The sequence below is a fragment of the Leucopleurus acutus genome (genome assembly GCF_964270905.1).
Source record: "Leucopleurus acutus genome assembly, chromosome: 8".
NCBI classification, from domain to species: Eukaryota; Metazoa; Chordata; class Mammalia; order Artiodactyla; family Delphinidae; genus Leucopleurus; species Leucopleurus acutus.
The window spans coordinates 64133112-64150392 of record NC_139151.1 but is presented as its reverse complement, the minus strand read 5'-3'; the positions used below and the strand labels follow the sequence as shown (position 1 = coordinate 64150392).

At 37.3% G+C, this 17281-nt stretch overlaps 1 protein-coding gene across 2 annotated transcripts in view; it reads left to right on the top strand.

Annotated features, from left to right (window-relative positions):
* Nucleotides 1-17281, top strand: part of SBF2 (SET binding factor 2) — a 460581-nt gene that overhangs the window by 330485 nt on the left and 112815 nt on the right. For both annotated transcript variants that reach the window (XM_082844306.1, XM_082844309.1), the window contains exon 17: nucleotides 9246-9314. In XM_082844306.1, the coding sequence (XP_082700432.1) occupies nucleotides 9246-9314 (69 nt within the window). The remainder of the gene's footprint in view (nucleotides 1-9245; nucleotides 9315-17281) is intronic.

Genomic DNA, 17281 nt, shown 5'->3' with positions numbered 1-17281 from the left:
TGAGCTCAAGGATAGCCTCAGCCTAACCCACACAAAGTTCTGGAGCTGAAGTTGTCCCACGTTAAGTCAGAATGGCTGCGTATGGACCCACACCTTAATCAGTCATTGAATATTTGCTGCTTCGGGAAGGGCTGTTGACAGCACTGCCAGTCATGGAGGCAACAAGTCCTCCCTTGAAGGGGTGTTTGGATAAGGCATTCTCATGTTCATCCCTTGTGGTGCTCGCCTCCACTTCTTCATAGGTATTCAGGAGCAGTTCCTCCAGAATTCTAGTGTGCCTTTCTTGCTGAGGGAAACTTAGAAGAGGCTAAGTGGGAAAAACGTTTGCCCCTGCAGATGTAGCTGATTGTAGGATTGCAAATGATGCTAACTTCCCTTCTTATGACCCAGACCCTCATCCTGGAGGGGTCTTAGTCTCTGGTCACTTTGTGTTTCTCATCCTAGGGTTGCTGCACTTGTTCATTTTCCATCAGAATTTGGCAAGGAAGTACCAAGAGGTACCCAAGGACTTAACTGGGTGCCAAACATATTCCTCCTTGTTCCCGTTATGTGACATTAGCCCTACCTCCCTGGCATTCAGGTTCAGTTATTTCTGCCAAAATGATGGCTCCTCCAAATGTAAAATCGATAGCTAGTGGGAAGCAGCCACACAGCACAGGGAGATCAGCCGGGTGCTTTGTGACCACCTGGAGGGGTGGGATAGGGAGGGTGGGAGGGAGACACAAGAGGGAGGGCATATGGGGATATATGTATACATATAGCTGATTCACTTTGTTATAAAGCAGAAACTTACACACCATTGTAAAGCAACTATACTCCAATAAAGATGTTAAAAAAAAAATTATGGTTCCTCTTGCCTGCCAATTTCTGGGCATTAGGAGTATAATGTGCCTTGGTGACAGCTGTAGTTTATAGATTAATGAGATTCTTGTTTTGTCCCCTGGTAGAAATGTTTCTCCTTTGGGGACTGGAATCTATAACCTTGCACAACTCAGAGTTACAGCAATGGAAAGTGCAAACTCTCTAAGTGGGTCACTGACTGTGATGGTAAGCAGGGCTTTTTAATTCCTGGATCTGCTACAGAGCCCTTTCTTCTTCTGGGCCCCACTCAGAGCTGGTAGCTTTTTGTGTCACCTGGTATGAGCCTGTACAGTAATCCCAGATGTGGAATATGCTTCCTTCATAGCCCGAAGAGGCCTACCAGAATTTTTGCTTCCTTCCTCATGATGGGAGATACAAGATGCAACAAATTGTCCTTTACTTTGAATGAGATGTCCCAGCAGGCCAGAACCTTTATAAGGTTTATCTCCCATGTTCTGGAGTGCATGTCTCACCGAGGTTTCCAACATGGTAGCCACTTCTTGCTCATCCAGCCTGATTAGCATGATGTCATCAATGTAGTAGATCAGCATAATATTCTATATGATGTTCAAATGGTCCAAATTCAGATCCTCCTCTCTGATAGAGATAGAAAAGAACTTACTCACCACATCAGTGATTGCATGCAACATACCCACGACCATGATAATCTGCTGTAGCAAAGACAAAACATCTTTATTATAAAACTGCCATTGGAGCTACCGCGTGATTGAATTTGCTGTAGTCTGCTTTTATCCTCCAGATCTGTCTGGTTTCTACAGACACAAGACTGGAGAATTAAATAGAGGTATGACAGAGACCATCACTCCTGCATCCTTTAGATCATTAAGAGTAGAACTAATCTTCACTATCACCACCAGTAAATCCATATAAAATAGGAACTAAAATTTCATACCAAATAGTGGGGGAACGGTTTGTTTGATACATTATATTTCGAAGAAGAAATATAAAATTTTAACAGCTATTTAGGTTATAATTTTTACCATATGCTGATATTTTTAGAACCAAAGTATGAATCTCACTTTTGTCTGGGGAAGGGAAAGGTATTTAAAATAATTTTCCTAACGAAATAGCATTATGACTTACTTTATGTTTGGCTTTTACAGCACTGTCTCAAAGATGATCATTTTGCAAAAATATTTAAAGCCTTCATTATTTTTCTTAAGGGACTCCCTTTAATCCTCTGACATCAAATCATTTTCTTTTAAAACACTTAGCATAAAATCATCCGAACTGGTGATCTTTTTTTCACTTGACCTGATTTTGTTAGATTTTCCTTTGTCAGTATGATTTGATAAAAGTAATTCTTTGACATTGCTATAGTAGACTTTATGAAATCCTGCGTGTTTACAATGGTGTGTTTGATGTGGTAAATAGAGATAGAGGCCAATGTTAATTAAGAATGTGTGTTTCAGCAGTGACTGATGATGATGATGATGATGATATGGTGGTGATGTGTTCTTTTTGCCTTGATTCTCTGGATCAAAATTTTGTTTGGGAGATTCATCCATGATTTTGGATATAATTATAATTCATTTATTTTCACTTTCATGTAGTATTGTTTTGTATGAGTATACCACATTTTATTCATTATACCAAATATCTTTTTTCATTTGTCCTATTTGACACTCGCTGGACTCTTTGCATATGAAGACAAAATTCTTTTTATTGTTTCTTTTGCTTTCTTCTACCTACTTTGTCCTCTCTTTCCAGCACTCCTATTAGGCGTATTTTAGAAGCTTTGACATGATCCTTTGTATTTCTTAATTTTTTAAGAAATTATGAAGATAGAGATGAAATAAAAGGATACCATGAGGGAAAAAAAATTAACTTCCAGCCCTTCCTTTGCATTTTAATTTTAGCAGCCACATTTTAAGTTTTCAATTGCTTTTTTACAGATGTAGTATAGTTTCAGCCTCTTTTGAGGAAATTATTTATAATTAGTAGAAAATTTCTTCTTTTGCCTGAATTATATGTTTCCACAGATGCCATCTTTAGATTCAATTGCATTTGAGAGGCAACGGGGCATAGAGCTTTAAAGCACAAACATTGGAGTGAGACTACCTGGGTTTGAGCTCTGGCTCTGTCATTTGTGCCCATGTAATCTCAGGCAATTATTTAACCTCTGAGAAACTCAGTTCCTTCATCAACAAAATGGATATAGTTATAGTACCTACCTCCTAGAGGTGCTGTAAAAATTAAATGAAATAATTTCTGTAAATTCATACTGAAAATATGTTTGATACTTAGTAAGCACTCAATAAATGTTAACTATTATTACTATATGCCAGGTGCAGTGTCCTAGTTTCCAGACATAAAATTGAAGCGGACTTGCGCCATTCACTCAAAAACTTAAAGCAAAGCTTGATAATATTTGTCAAGTCTAGCATTCATCTTCTATCTCAGTGGGAGTAATGGTACATATTAAATAACCATAGTGTTCAAAATTGTGATACATCCTCAATGGTTATATTCGTAGATTTAGCATTAAAATGTAACCTGAGGCCGAAACAACAATGAGTCCTACTGCTTATTTTGTACTTAGCACCGTACTTAGAAAGGGTGGGAAAACACGAGGGCATGCATATGGAGGTGCCAAGGAGGAAGAGTGTAAATGATAAAGCAAGGCATGGGTGCTATTCTAGGGGTATTAGATGTGGTAGGAGGTAATTATGATATAGAATAGAAGATGATAAATAAAGCAGACTGACTAGACCTGCGGCTTATAGCAGGAGGGCCATATGGTTGGGTAAGTGTGGAGATGGGTCCACACCACGGAGGGTTTACAAGTTTGGCAGAAGAGTTTGGTCATTATCCTGTAATGGTCAGAACATAGCTGACATTTTTGAGCAGAAGACTAACATGATATACAGAGGTATTTGGGGCTTTGGTAGTTTTAATTTTTGTCCCTACGTAGAAGATACAAATGTTCCCAGTGTTTTGGACAATTCAAAAAAAATTTTTTCTGAGCTATATCAAGTCTAAACTCAAGAAAAGTCAGTTTTGCAAGACATTCTGCCTTTCAGTCTTATTTTTTTCTTTTAATGTTTACCTGTATCGTTTTTGAGAGGTTCCAAAGTTTTACAAAAATGAGAATGCTGGTCGTGACCGTCCAAAGGTATGAAAATCAAAATATGAAGTAATTGAGGGTAATGAGAAATTAAGATTGCAGGGCTCACTCTTCAGTTGTAGGAGGAAAATTAAAGGTAAGCTGCATAGCAAAGTTCAGAATAAAACATGTATAGTCATTCAAGTCCTTGCAGTCTTATAAATTGTCTGGTATGTCTGTAACTACTTTGCTATTACGTGGCCAAAACACAGGGGATTTCAGGATGTGTATTTATGGACTGATTCCCCAACAGATAACTGCACTATTCCGGAATGCTATTGCTATGTCAATAGTTGTACTTATTGTTTCAAAATTTTTTCCATTTTTCAATCTAATTAACTTAGAATATCTCTAACGTGATTTGCAAAGAATTTTATATTTATATTTTGCAATCAGCATTTGACTGGCGCTCAGGTTTGAGACATGCACTACAATGTGTAAACATTTTATAAGATAATAAATAGCCCCTAAATGTTTTATGATTGCCTGTTCCCTGCTAATTGGTCATGGATTGAAATTCCCCATTGTTTAATTTTTTTTTAATTTGTGGGAAATTTTTATAAATGAGTGTGTGGGACTCCATATCACAGCTGTTGCCATTTAAAGTTTGGACAGCATCATTACAAATGAAGCCCTGCTGTGAAATCAAAGTCAAAAGGCATCTTGGCATCCCAGCCATTTCCTTAGGAGAAGATTACAGCTCAAGTCTGTTGAACTTTATTGCCTTGGGCCTCATGACAGTCTTCAGAAACATGCAAGGCATTTCTGTTAAAGAAACTCAGATGTGCTAGGACACAGGGGATGACATTCTTGTGCATAGCAGTGTCCTAAGCAAGAGGGTGAGGAATAAGTCAGGAAGAAAAAGATGATTCACCCTTTTTGCCGTATTCTGGGATTATTTTATAAAATCCATGGAGATGACAGAGAATAGGAAAAAGGTGTGGTGTTTTCCTACATGGCCTATATACTTTTTCCAGTTTTAGTGAGGTATAATTGGCAAATAAAGCTATAACATATTTAAAGTGTACAGCATGATGACTTAATATACCATACATTGTGAAAGGATTCCCACAATCGAATTAATTAACACATCCATCACCTCACAGATTTCCTTTTTGGGGGGAGGGGTGAGAATACTTAAGTTCTACTTTCTTAGCAAATTTTAATTATATGATACAGTATTATCAACTATAGTCACTGTTATATATTAGATTCTCAGACCTTATTCATCTTATATGTACTCTTTTACCAACATCTTCCCATTTCTTCTTACAATAGTTGTCTTTTAACCAGAGTATTTGGTCTATTTCTGCTATTATATTTTTATTTATTCCTACTATCTTATTTTGTTCTTTTTTGATTGTTTCCTTTTTCTGAGTTTCTTTTCCTCCTTCTTGCTTTCCTTTGGGTTATTTTTCTTTCAGTCCACTTTTTCCCCCACTAGTTTAGAAGTTGTAACCCATTCTGTTCCTTTGGCAATAACACAGAGAAATTTAAATGTTTACTTAATTTATCAAAATCCAGCTCCAGTCCACCACCTTACAATGTCTGTGCTACCGTGGTTGTATATTTTAGTTGTATCTTATTTTTCTTTAATACTGAAAGACATTATTTTTGTGTTTTATATAGTCAGTGTATGCTTAATTTACTCACATATTCATTACTTCCCTTGCTGAATTATCGTTTTATATCTCAGACTTTCCATCTGGTGTTTCAGGTGGCCCTAGGGGGTCCCTACCATAAGGTAGTTCTCCTAATGGACTTCCTACCTTTAGCGAGTGCTGGGTTTTGTCTCCTATCTTTTGAGTCCTTTGAGTTGTTCAAAACTAATACTCAAATTTACTTTGCTCACCAACTGTTCTTGAGGTAAAATTGCACTTTAGTGCTGTATCTCTCCAGGTTCCCACTTAACTTATATTTTGGCCTGAGTGTTCCTTACTTTCTTGCCAGTTCATTGCCTTGCATTAAAGATTTTTAAATATATTATCTAGCATTTTTAGTTCTTTACAGTAGAAATGCCTGTCAGTATATGACCATAAGTCAAGAAATAAAAGCTCATAACTAAGTTTTTAAATGATCTTTTGGTTGGAGTGCTCTCAGAAGATATTTTATGATATTAAATCATTTTTTCAAAATATATTTTTCTGGACTTCCCTGGTGGCGCAGTAGTTAAGAATCCGTCTGCCAATGAAGGGATCACGGGTTCGATCCCTGGTCCGGGAAGATCCCACATGCTGCAGAGCAACTAAGCCCATGCCCCACAACTACTGAGCCCGTGTGCCACAGCTACTGAAGCCTGCACACCTAGAGACTGTGTTCCGCAACAAGAGAAGCCACCGCAGTGAGAAGCCCGCGCACCACAATGAAGAGTAGCCCCCGCTCGCCTCAACTAGAGAAAGCCCGCACACAGCAACGAAGACCCAACATAGCCATAAATAAATAAATAATTTTTAAAAATAATAATAATAAAATAGCAATTGCCCTCAATTTAAATATATATATTTTTTTCAATTGCTTTCTAAAAGAAATGTTCTTAGTCAAATTAGGTTGGAAATGCTGCCACCAAATTCCCTTCATCCAGTCACAGTATAAAGCCCTGAGAAGTCCTACAGTTTTTTAAAACAAAAACATCGCACTTAATTTTGTTTACCCAGCATTTCCCCAATTTCCCCCCAAGTAACAGCTGTCAGTACTCCATAAAACTAGTGTTTGCACAACAGTCTGAGGACACTCTCCCCGCTTTTCCCATGGAAGCCTCTTAGGTAGGCCTGAGTCTCCGTTGTAGAAACAAGCTTCTCTCTCCTAATAAGTTATATTTGCTGAAATATTCAGAGATCCTGCTGGTTAATATAAATTCTGTTTATTTGCTTTTTATGGAAATGAGATGTTTCCCCCTTAGAAATGGGGACCATATTGATTAGCAGCCATATCACAGAGACCTTGTTCTATCAGTGACCTTTCTTTTTCAACTCTCTCTCCCTCGGATTTTCCTCCTTGGTGTACTTAGGTCCCTTCTAATTCGTATAGAATCAAAGGATTACATAGAATCTTAGTACTTTCATCTGGTTCAGCCCTACCAGGATTCATTCAGCTACCCATTTGGATGTCATAACTCCTCCAACAGCTTCCTTCCCTTTACAACTATGAGCATTTACACTCAGGACCTTTTTTACTCTACTCACTTATACCCTCATCATGTCACCAGTGACCTCTTTGATTCACAAGTTTCTTGGCTTTTTCTCAATCTTCATTTTACTGAATTTCTCTGGAGACTTCAACACTATTGGTCGTTTCTTCTTCTCTTGACAACTATAGTACTGCTTTCTCCTACTTCTCTTTCCCATCTTGATTTTCCTTTATTCCTTCTCTATAAATATATCTTTCCCAGGTTTCTGTCCTTAGCTGCTTCTCCTCATTTCTCTCTCTTCTTGAATTTATTCCTTTTTTCATTCACTTATTCATTTATCCAATAAATGTTTACTCTGTGTGGTGAATTAATTAGAACTATTATTTTTAGGACAGTATAGGAAGTTTGAGCCTATCTTTTAGTTTTTTTTTTAAATTGGGTCAAAGAATGTCACGTCTATGAGAATGATTCTTTATTACAGAGATTTGTCTTGTAACCCAGTATTGTTTCAGTGTTTTCTGGAGTTGGACATTTAATGTATTCTATAGCTGTGTTTTTCATAGTTAAAAATGCATGAAATTCTATTAAGAACTCTTTTAGCAGATCATAATACCAAATGTACTCATGCTAAGCAAGACTAGCATTAGAAGAGATGCCCGCCTTTGGGCCATGACTTCTGAAAGAAAGTTTCCTCCTTTTTTTCCTCAGGGCAGAACTATACCCTCAGCCCTGCCAAGCCATAGTAGTATTTTGAAATAGACCAAGGTTGTCTATGGTGTATTTTCTCTTTGCTTCTGACTCTTTCTCCTTTTTCTAGGGGCCCTGTCCCTGGCACCATTGCCCTTTTGCAGCTTTAAGCCTCCAACTGCTCTGCTGTTGAGGCCTGTACTCCCTCCCTCACATTCCAAAATCAGTGCTGGCAGCTCAGAAAACTCATATCCGCCTCCTCAAGAATATGAGGAAAGTAATCAAGTACAAAAGGCGGTGTTTAGAGGAAAAAGCACCAGGCTGATAGGTAGATAAATCTAAATTCCAGTACTGGCTGACATCTAGGCCTCTTTCTCTCATCTGAAAAGTAGAGGAATTGCATTGGAATAATTGATATTAAGGTCTCAGCTCTGTGAGTTTAAAATCAATTCATACAAACCTATGAATAGCTGATGAATTTGCATTTTGATGGCGATAGTTATATTGTCTAAGGTTGGGGCTGAAATTACTATACCTGACCTCTCTAAGGGTATTACCCTTGAGCATTGTTCCAGGCCATGGCCCCCCTATGTCTGTTCAAGTCACTGTTGTTTTAGGTATATATCCAGAAGTAGAATTTCTGGATTATAGGGTAATTCTACTTTTCAATTTTTGAGGAATTGCCATACTGTTTTCCTAGCAGCTGCACCATTTTACATTCCCACTGAGATTTTCTGACTGTCCCATTCCCCAACAACATTTCACTCAAGGGGTTTTGGCAGCAGTGGTATTTCTTGCCTGATCAATAACAGAATTTTATAAACCCTTCATGTGGAAGACTAAGAAAAAATATATTATTTCAATTATACATCCCAGTCTCAGAGAAGTTAAAATGTGGGGAGAAAATGTGTATCTCAGATTCAATGAAATATAGTAGTTAAATATACTAAAACCTTGTCCAAAAATTTTTGGACAAATATGCACAGCTGTAAACACAACTTTTGTAAAACAGGAAAGTAAAAGTAGCTACTCACCAATAGTGTATGAAAACATCTTTCTCAAATGTATTTTTATATCATTTCTAAAAGAATGGACTTTCCCTGGTGGTCCAGTGGTTAAGGCTCCATGCTTCCACTGCAGGGGCCATGGGTTCCATCTCTGGCCGGGGAATTAAGATCCCACATGCCACGTGGCACGAGCAAAAAACAGAATTTTTTTTTTAATTAAAAAAAATAAAATATATTTTTTTAAAAAAACAATGTGCTTCGGGACAGTATTTTTTCATACTTTTTTTTCACACTTATCTACGTAAGCCTTAATGACAATTTGAAATAAAAGTAAAAACCCCTTAGGACAGTAAATCATGTATCATAGATTTTTGTTTCCACATATTTGTGATTTCTGGTAAATGTCCTAATCTCATTTCTCTTTGTTTTGTTTAAGGATTGCTCAAGTTTAGAAGAATATAACATTGCTGCAGCATTACTCCCTTTGACCAGTGCTTTCTATAGGGTAAGTCTCATGGGTCTATATATAAGTCATTATGATTTATATAGATGTATTCAGTTTGATTTATCATGGAACTACATCAATCGCGTCCCCTTAGTGTATCTAAGACATATCTGTGGTTATATTTGTTATAATGTTTATTGCATGCTATATGTAAAAAATATAATATATAATGTTAAATCATCTCCTAAGATATAACCCCACCATTCCATCCCTACTTTATTGTTCTTTAGAGCACTTAATAACACCTGAAATTGTGTTGTGTGTTGGTTAGTTTACGTTTGACTGTTTTCCCCAACCAAAGAAAATAAATTTCATGAGGCTGGGATATTGTCTGTCTTATTCATTGCTGTATCCCAGTGTCAATCAACAAATGTTTGTTGAATGAACAAATTAACAAGCTAGATAAATAAATGGAGGCAGAAATTAGAATTTAACTTCACCGGCAATTTCTATGAACCTTCTGAAAATTTTCCAGAATGTTCAGTGCTTTTCTTAATTTTGTCATTTATTGTAGTTGTCCTATCCATGCCTTTTCATAGAGAGATTAATTCTTAGGGCAAATAAATCCAGCAAACTCTTATTCCCTCTTTTCCTATGAAGGACTTGTAAGGAGTTAAATAGCCACACTCTGAACAGCACATTGAATACGTCCTTCTGAAATGTACAGTAGGAAGTAATAAACCTGTGATAGCCAGGCTGACTCACTGTGCAGCTGTGTGCAGGTAGCTTCAGGAAGCCCAGGACTTATGGAAGGACTTCTGGCTAAAGCTACTCCATGTTTCATGGGCGCTAAGTCAGGAGAGATTATCAAATATTCCTAGATCTGTTTTAGTAAAGAACTAGGCACCAGATAAAGTGCCTTAGCTGAGTGATGAAATGATCCATGCCCTTAGATGCTGGCAGTATTCTCTTACTCTTTTTGTTCTGCCCGTCCTTTTTGTTTCATCTACCATTTCTAACTGATAAGGTCTAGCCCTCCTCCTGCACTTAGTAGGTACCCAATAAATACTTCTTGATAAACTCAGTTTTTTAAAAACTTTACTTCAAATGATTTGTCCACAGTCTCTGAGTTAAAGGTCTTAACCCTAAGGTTCTCCATAATCAGGAACTCTTTGCTGCTAACTCACTTGCATTCCTCTTTCTTCCTCCTTACCCTCCCATCCTCTTCTAAAACAGAAAATGGAATTTGTGAGACTCATACTTCTGAGACCTGGCAGGTCATACTGAGCATGCTCAGGAAACAAGGACAAATCTCAAAAATGTTAAACAAATGAATTTGGGTTTAGAAACTAATGACAACCATCTGGAGCTTAGGCATCATCTTTTGGTTTTCCCTCATCAGCTTAAACTTATCTCCAGGCCCACTCTAGTTTTTCTTAAATGCATACATACTCGTCTTCTCAGAACTCTCCCTAGTAGTTGTTCATCTTATTCCCCTCCTGGCATGGAGAATAATGTTACAAAAATAGGTCAGGCTCTCCTGTATCTTAGGCCACCAAGGAAATTTGTCTCCATATCTATCTCAGAGGAACCAAAAAACTTGGTTCTAACTAGCCTTCATATGGGCCCTCACATGGGCATTTGTTAAAGAAAATGGCATTTAAAAATTTTCCCACTTTAACATCTATTTTTTAAACTTAGATATTATGTAGAAATAAATAAGAAACATAGGGGAAATAAGAATTGACAGTAGAAACTCAATTGCTCAAGAAATCCAAGTTACTTAAGATTTTTTTTTAAGCTGGATCATTTATCTGTTTTATAGTGTATATTAGTGAGGGTTTGATCATCATAGCAGAAGCACCATGAGTGGTAGGAAGTAAGGAATCTATTATAGGGACCAGCTTTTATTCTGTTGTAGAAGCTGGGGAAGAAGTTTATGGAAAGCTTTGAATTAGGGTCTGCCTGTGGCCCTGAAGTCACTATAGATCATCAGGGCAGCAGTCAGGAAGAAAAGCTGGGCATGACACAGGGAAGAACAAGGACAAACTAGAATCTATGTATGTCTTTTAAAGTCCTCCAACCTCAAGAAAGCAGGTGACCTGGAAAAGAAGCAGCATTACTGGCCATGGAGCTACACATGTGCCTGGCCCTGACTAGGAGCAGCTAAAGGAAGAGATCCAGAAGGAACTGCAGGAAATGTGAGCACAGTTCTTTCCACACATCAAGATGGTCCAGCAGATCTGCAACAAAGTGTATGAGATACAGCAGCACCTGGCATCCTATACTGACCTTCAGAGTATAATGGCTGCTGCTTCATTTTTGCCTTCCAAATTTTAGACAAATTTCTCTGTAGTCGACCCTAACCTAGAATCATGGAGGAAAGAGAATTCTGGGAAATACAGTTCTAGCTTAGTTTAGTTTACACAGTACAAAACCATCACATCGTGTTTTTTTGTTTTGTGGAAGTTTTTAATGCAATTAGTTAACAAGTTGGGCTACATGCCATGCTCTTCTCTGTGTTGTTAAACTTAATAATACAAACTTATGTTTTATGATGGGTTTATAGATTTAATTTTTTGTTGTTGACTTGGCTTGATTTTACTTGGTTTCTTTTGGTTTAATTTGATTTGGGCCTGAAAGGTCCAATTAGGCACCAGAAACCATACCAGTAATATGAACAGGAAAATTTTAATATAAGGAGTTATTAAGTAGTAATAGGGGATCAACTACTAAGAAATAAAGACAATTTTCAACTTGGAGTGTGCCACTTCCCAACAAGACCGAGATTCAGACCTTGTTGGAGAGGTGTTTCTGTGGCCACTGGATGGCACTGAGGTGAACTTCACTGAAGGGCCACAGACTAAGACTGGCAAGCAGGAAACTGCCTACTGGAGTTGTGGCAAGACTTGCTAGGAATCCACTCACTAGGGTGAGTGGTGAGCACAACTGGCTGTCCCACACACGGCTAGCAGGTACATGTCACAGGAACAAGAAGAAAAAAGCACACCAGAACCAGGAAAAGAAACCACTTCATATTGCTCTGTCCCTACTGACAAAGCTTAATATTGTGCCAACTGGCAAAGGAGAAATTTTTACAGGTCCAGCTCCAGTACCACAAAGCAAGGCAAAGAAAGATAGATTTGGAGGAAAGAGGTACTGCATTGATAACCAACAGAGAGGGTTAGGGAGTGGATCATATTGATTCTTATATACTTTCTGAACTTCTATCTTATGGAAATATAAAAGGTTACTATGCCAGGCAGCATCTTGGGCAGCAAGATGAACAAAACATTGATGTGGCCACTAGGAACTTACATTAGTCTTTATAATACAATAAATAATAAATAAATAACCAAACTGGTCTACAGTTTCATCAGTCAGATGGACATTTTCTTAAAGTAGTACATATGCATGGTTAGAAAATTCAGATAGTACAGAAAGATACAAAATGCAACATAAACGCTCCCTTTCCCACCTCTACTCCACTTCTTCTGACAGTTGATTTCTTCCTGGGAAAAAAAGTTGTGTATTATTGCTAGGATATGCAGATAAAATTATCTTTTTTTAAACTAAAATGATCAAACCATTCACACTTTTCTCACCTTGCTTTTTTCACTTTTTTCACACACACACACACACACACACACACACACACGTATTTTTTTTAATAGTGGAAGTCAAAGCCTGCTCTGGGTAAGGACGTAGGCGAGATGATGGATCAGGTGCCTCTTTCTTTCCTTTCCTTTCCTTTTTCCGTTCCTCTTTCCTTTCTTCTTTCCTTCTTTCCTTCCTTCTTCCCTCCCTCCCCCCCCTTCCTTCTTTCTTTCTTTCTAAGTAAACCAGCTATTTTTTTAATTGAAGTATAGTTGGTTCACAATATTCTGTTAGTTTCAGGTGTACAACAAGGTGACACACTTATGTTCTTCAGATCGTACTCCGTTATAGGTTATTACAAGATATTGAATATAATTCCCTGTGCTATACAGTAAATCTTTGTTGCTTATCTATTTTATATATAGTAATTTGTATCTGTTAATCCATACTCCTAATTTGTCCCTTCCTCCTTCCCCTTTGGTAACCATAAGTTTGTCTTCTATGTCTATGTCTATGAGTCTGTTTCTGTTTTGTATATAGATTCATTTGTATTATTTTTAGATTCCACATATATGTGATATCATATAGTCAGAGAGGGTCTTTGTCTGACTTACTTCACTAAGTATAATATTCTCTAGGTCCATCCATGTTGCTGCAAATGGTAATATTTCATTCTTTTTTATGGCTGAGTAATATTCCACAGTGTGTGTGTGTGTGTGTGTGTGTGTGTTCCCGTGCGTGTGTGTATATATATATGTATATGTATATATATATATATATATATATATATATATATATATATATATATACACCACATCTTCTTAAGCCAGTCATCTGTTGATGGATACTTGGGTTGTTTCCATGTCTTGGCTCTTGTAAATAGTGCTGCTGTGAACATTGGGGTGCATGTATCTTTTTGAAGTATAGTTCTCATTTTTTCTGGATATGTACCCAGGGGTGGGATTACTGGATCATATGGTAGCTCTAGTTTTAGTTTTTTAAGGAGCCTCCATACTGTTTTCCATAGTGGCTGCACCAATTTACATTGCTACCAACAGAGTAGGAGGGTTCCTTTTTCTCCACACCCTTTCCAGCGTTTATTATTTGTAGACTTTTGATGATAGTTATTCCAACCGGTGTGAGGTGATACCTCACTGTAGTTTTTATTTGCGCTTCTCTAGTAATTAGCAATGAGCATCTTTTGAGCATGTTCATTCAGCATCTTTTCATGTGCCTCTTAGCCATCTGTATGTCTTCTTTGGGAAAATGTCTAGGGCTTCTGCCCATTTTTTGATTGGGTTTGTTTTTTCAATATTGAGTTTTATTAGCTGTTTGTATATTTTGGCTTATTAGCCCCTTGTTGGTCGCATCATTTGCAAATATTTTCTCCCATTCCATAGGTTGTCTTTTCATTTTATTGATGGTTTCCTTTGCTGTGCAAAAGCTTTTAAGTTTGATTAGGTTCCATTTGCTTATTTTTGCTTTTATTTCTTTTGCCTTGTATATTTTGAGACTGATCTAAGAATATACTGCTACGATTTATGTCAGAGAATGTTTTGCCTACGTTCTCTTCTAGGAGTTTTTGGGTGTCATGTCTTAAATTTAAGTCTTTAATCCATTTTGAGTTTATTTTTCTATATGGTGTGAGGGAATGTTCTAATTTCATTGATTTACATGTAGCTGTCCAGCTTTCCCAACACCATTTATTGAAGAGACTGTCTTTTATCCGTTGTATATTCTTGCGTCTTTTATCATAGATTAATTGGCTGTAGGTGTGCAGGTTTATTTCTGGGCTCTCTATACTGTTCCATTGATCTATATGTCTGTTTTTGTGCCAGTACCATGCTGTTTTGATTATTGTAGCTTTGTAGTATAGCCTGAAGTCTGGAAGGGTTATTCCTCCAGCTTTGTTCTTTTTCCTCAGGATTTCCTTGGTAATTCTGGGCCTTTTCTGATTCCATATAAATTTTAGAATTCTTTGTTCTACTTCTGTGAAAAATGTCATAGGTATTTTGATGGGGATTGCATTAAATCTGTAGATTGCTTTGGGTAGTATGGCTATTTTAACAATATTAATTTTTCCAAACTAAGAAGATTGGATATCTTTTCATTTCTTTGAATCATCTTCAGTTTCCTTTATCAATGGTTTATAGTTTTCAGCATGTATTTTCTTTTTAATAAAAAGATAATTATGTATCTACTTACCATTCTCATAAAAGCGAAGTACTTTATTGGCCTAAATGAAACAAATGTTTATCTTTTTTTTTAATTATTATTATTATTTTTTTTTGTGGTACGCGGGCCTCTCACTATTGTGGCCTCTCCCGTTGCGGAGCACAGGCTCCAGACACGCAGGCTCAGTGGCCATGGCTCACGGGCCCAGCCGCTCCGCAGCATGTGGGATCTTCCCGGACGGGGGCACGAACCCGTGTCCCCTGCATCGGCAGGCGGACTCTCAACCACTGTGCCACCAGGGAAGCCCACAAATGTTTATCTTTTAGAGCTTTACTTAGAGTGAAAGATGTTCCACTTGCAACATTATCTATATTAGATCTTAGGGAATTTGTTACACCACAGCCACCATAAGTTTAGGGTTTTTTTTTTTTCTCTACAGTTCCTTCACACGTTTTTCTACTTCTACGAACTTGTATGTATTTCATGTGTCTTTAACTTATGAAGCCTTTCTTTTTCTTTTTTTTAATTTTTTATATATTTTTTAGAGATCAATTTAATACCGATAAATTGTCTATAAAGGTGGGCAGATCATAGTAAGAAGTCAAAACATTTTAAGAAATTTTTCACCTTCTGCTTTTCTTTCTTTTCTTTTTCTTCTTAGTCATGCATTTTATACACATCAGTGTATACATGTCAATCCCAATCTCCCAATTCATCACACCACCACCCGAACCCCTGCCTCTTTCCCCTCCTTGGTGTCCATACGTTTTCTTCTCTACTTCTGTGTCTCAATTTCTGCTCTACAAACCAGTTCATCTGTACCATTTTCAAGGTTCCACATATATATGTTAATATACGATATTTGTTTTTCCCTTTCTGACTTACTTCACTCTGTATGACACTCTCTAGATGCATCCTCATCTCTACAAATGACCCAATTTCATTCCTTTTTATGGCTGAGTAGTATTCCATTGTATATATGTACCACATCTTCTTTATCCACTCGTCTGTTGATGGGCATTTAGGTTGCTTCCATGACCTGGCTATTGTAAATAGTGTGGCAATGAACATTGGGGTGCATGTGTCTTTTTGAATTATGGTTTTCTCAGGGTATATGCCCAGTAGTGGGATTGCTGGGTCATATGGTAATTCTATTTTTAGTTTTTTAAGGAACCTCCATACTGTTCTCCATGGCTGTATCAATTTACATTCCCACCAACAGTGCAACAGGGTTCCCTTTTCTCCACACCCTTTCCAGCATTTCTTGTTTGTAGATTTTCTGATGATACCCATTCTAACCGGTGTGAGGTGATACCTCATTGTAGTTTTGATTTGCATTTCTCTAACAATTAGTGATGTTGAGCACCTTATCATGTGCCTCTTGGCCATCTGTATGTCTTCTTTGGAGAAATGTCTGTTTAAGTCTTCTGCCCATTTTTGGATTAGGTTGTTTGTTTCTTTAATATTGAGCTGCATGAGCTGTTTATTTATTTTGGAGATTATTCCTTTGTCCGTTGATTCGTTTGCAAATATTTTCTCCCATTCTGAGGGTTGTCTTTTCGTCTTCTTTATGGTTTCCTTTGCTGTGCAAAAGCTTTTAAGTTTCATTAGGTCCCATTTGTTTATTTTTGGTTTCATTTCCATTACTCTAGGAGATGGATCAAAAAATATCTTGCTGTGATTTATGTCAAAGAGTGTTCTTCCTATGTTTTCCTCTAAGAGTTTTATAGTGCTCGGTCTTACATTTAGGTCTTTAATCCATTTTGAGTTTATTTTTGTGTATTGTGTTAGGGAGTGTTCTAATTTCATTCTTTTACATGTAGCTGTCCAGTTTTCCCAGCACCACTTATTGAAGAGACTGTCTTTTCTCCATTGTGTACCCTTGCCTCCTTTGTCATGGATTAGTTGACCATAGGTGTGTGGGTTTATCTCTGGGCTTTCTATACTGTTCCATTGATTTCTGTTTCTGTTTTTGTGCCAGTACCATATTGTCTTGATTGCTGTAGCTTTGTAATATAGTCTGAAGCCAGGGAGTCTGATTCTTTCAGCTCCATTTTTCTCCCTCAAGACTGCTTTGGCTATTCGGGGTCTTTTGTGTCTCCATACAAATTTTAAGATTTTCTGTTCCAGTTCTGTAAAAAATGCCATTGGTAATTTGATAGGGATTCAATTGAATCTGTAGATTGCTTTGGGTAGTATAGTCATTTTCACAATATTGATTCTTCCAATCCAAGAACATGGTATATCTCTCCATC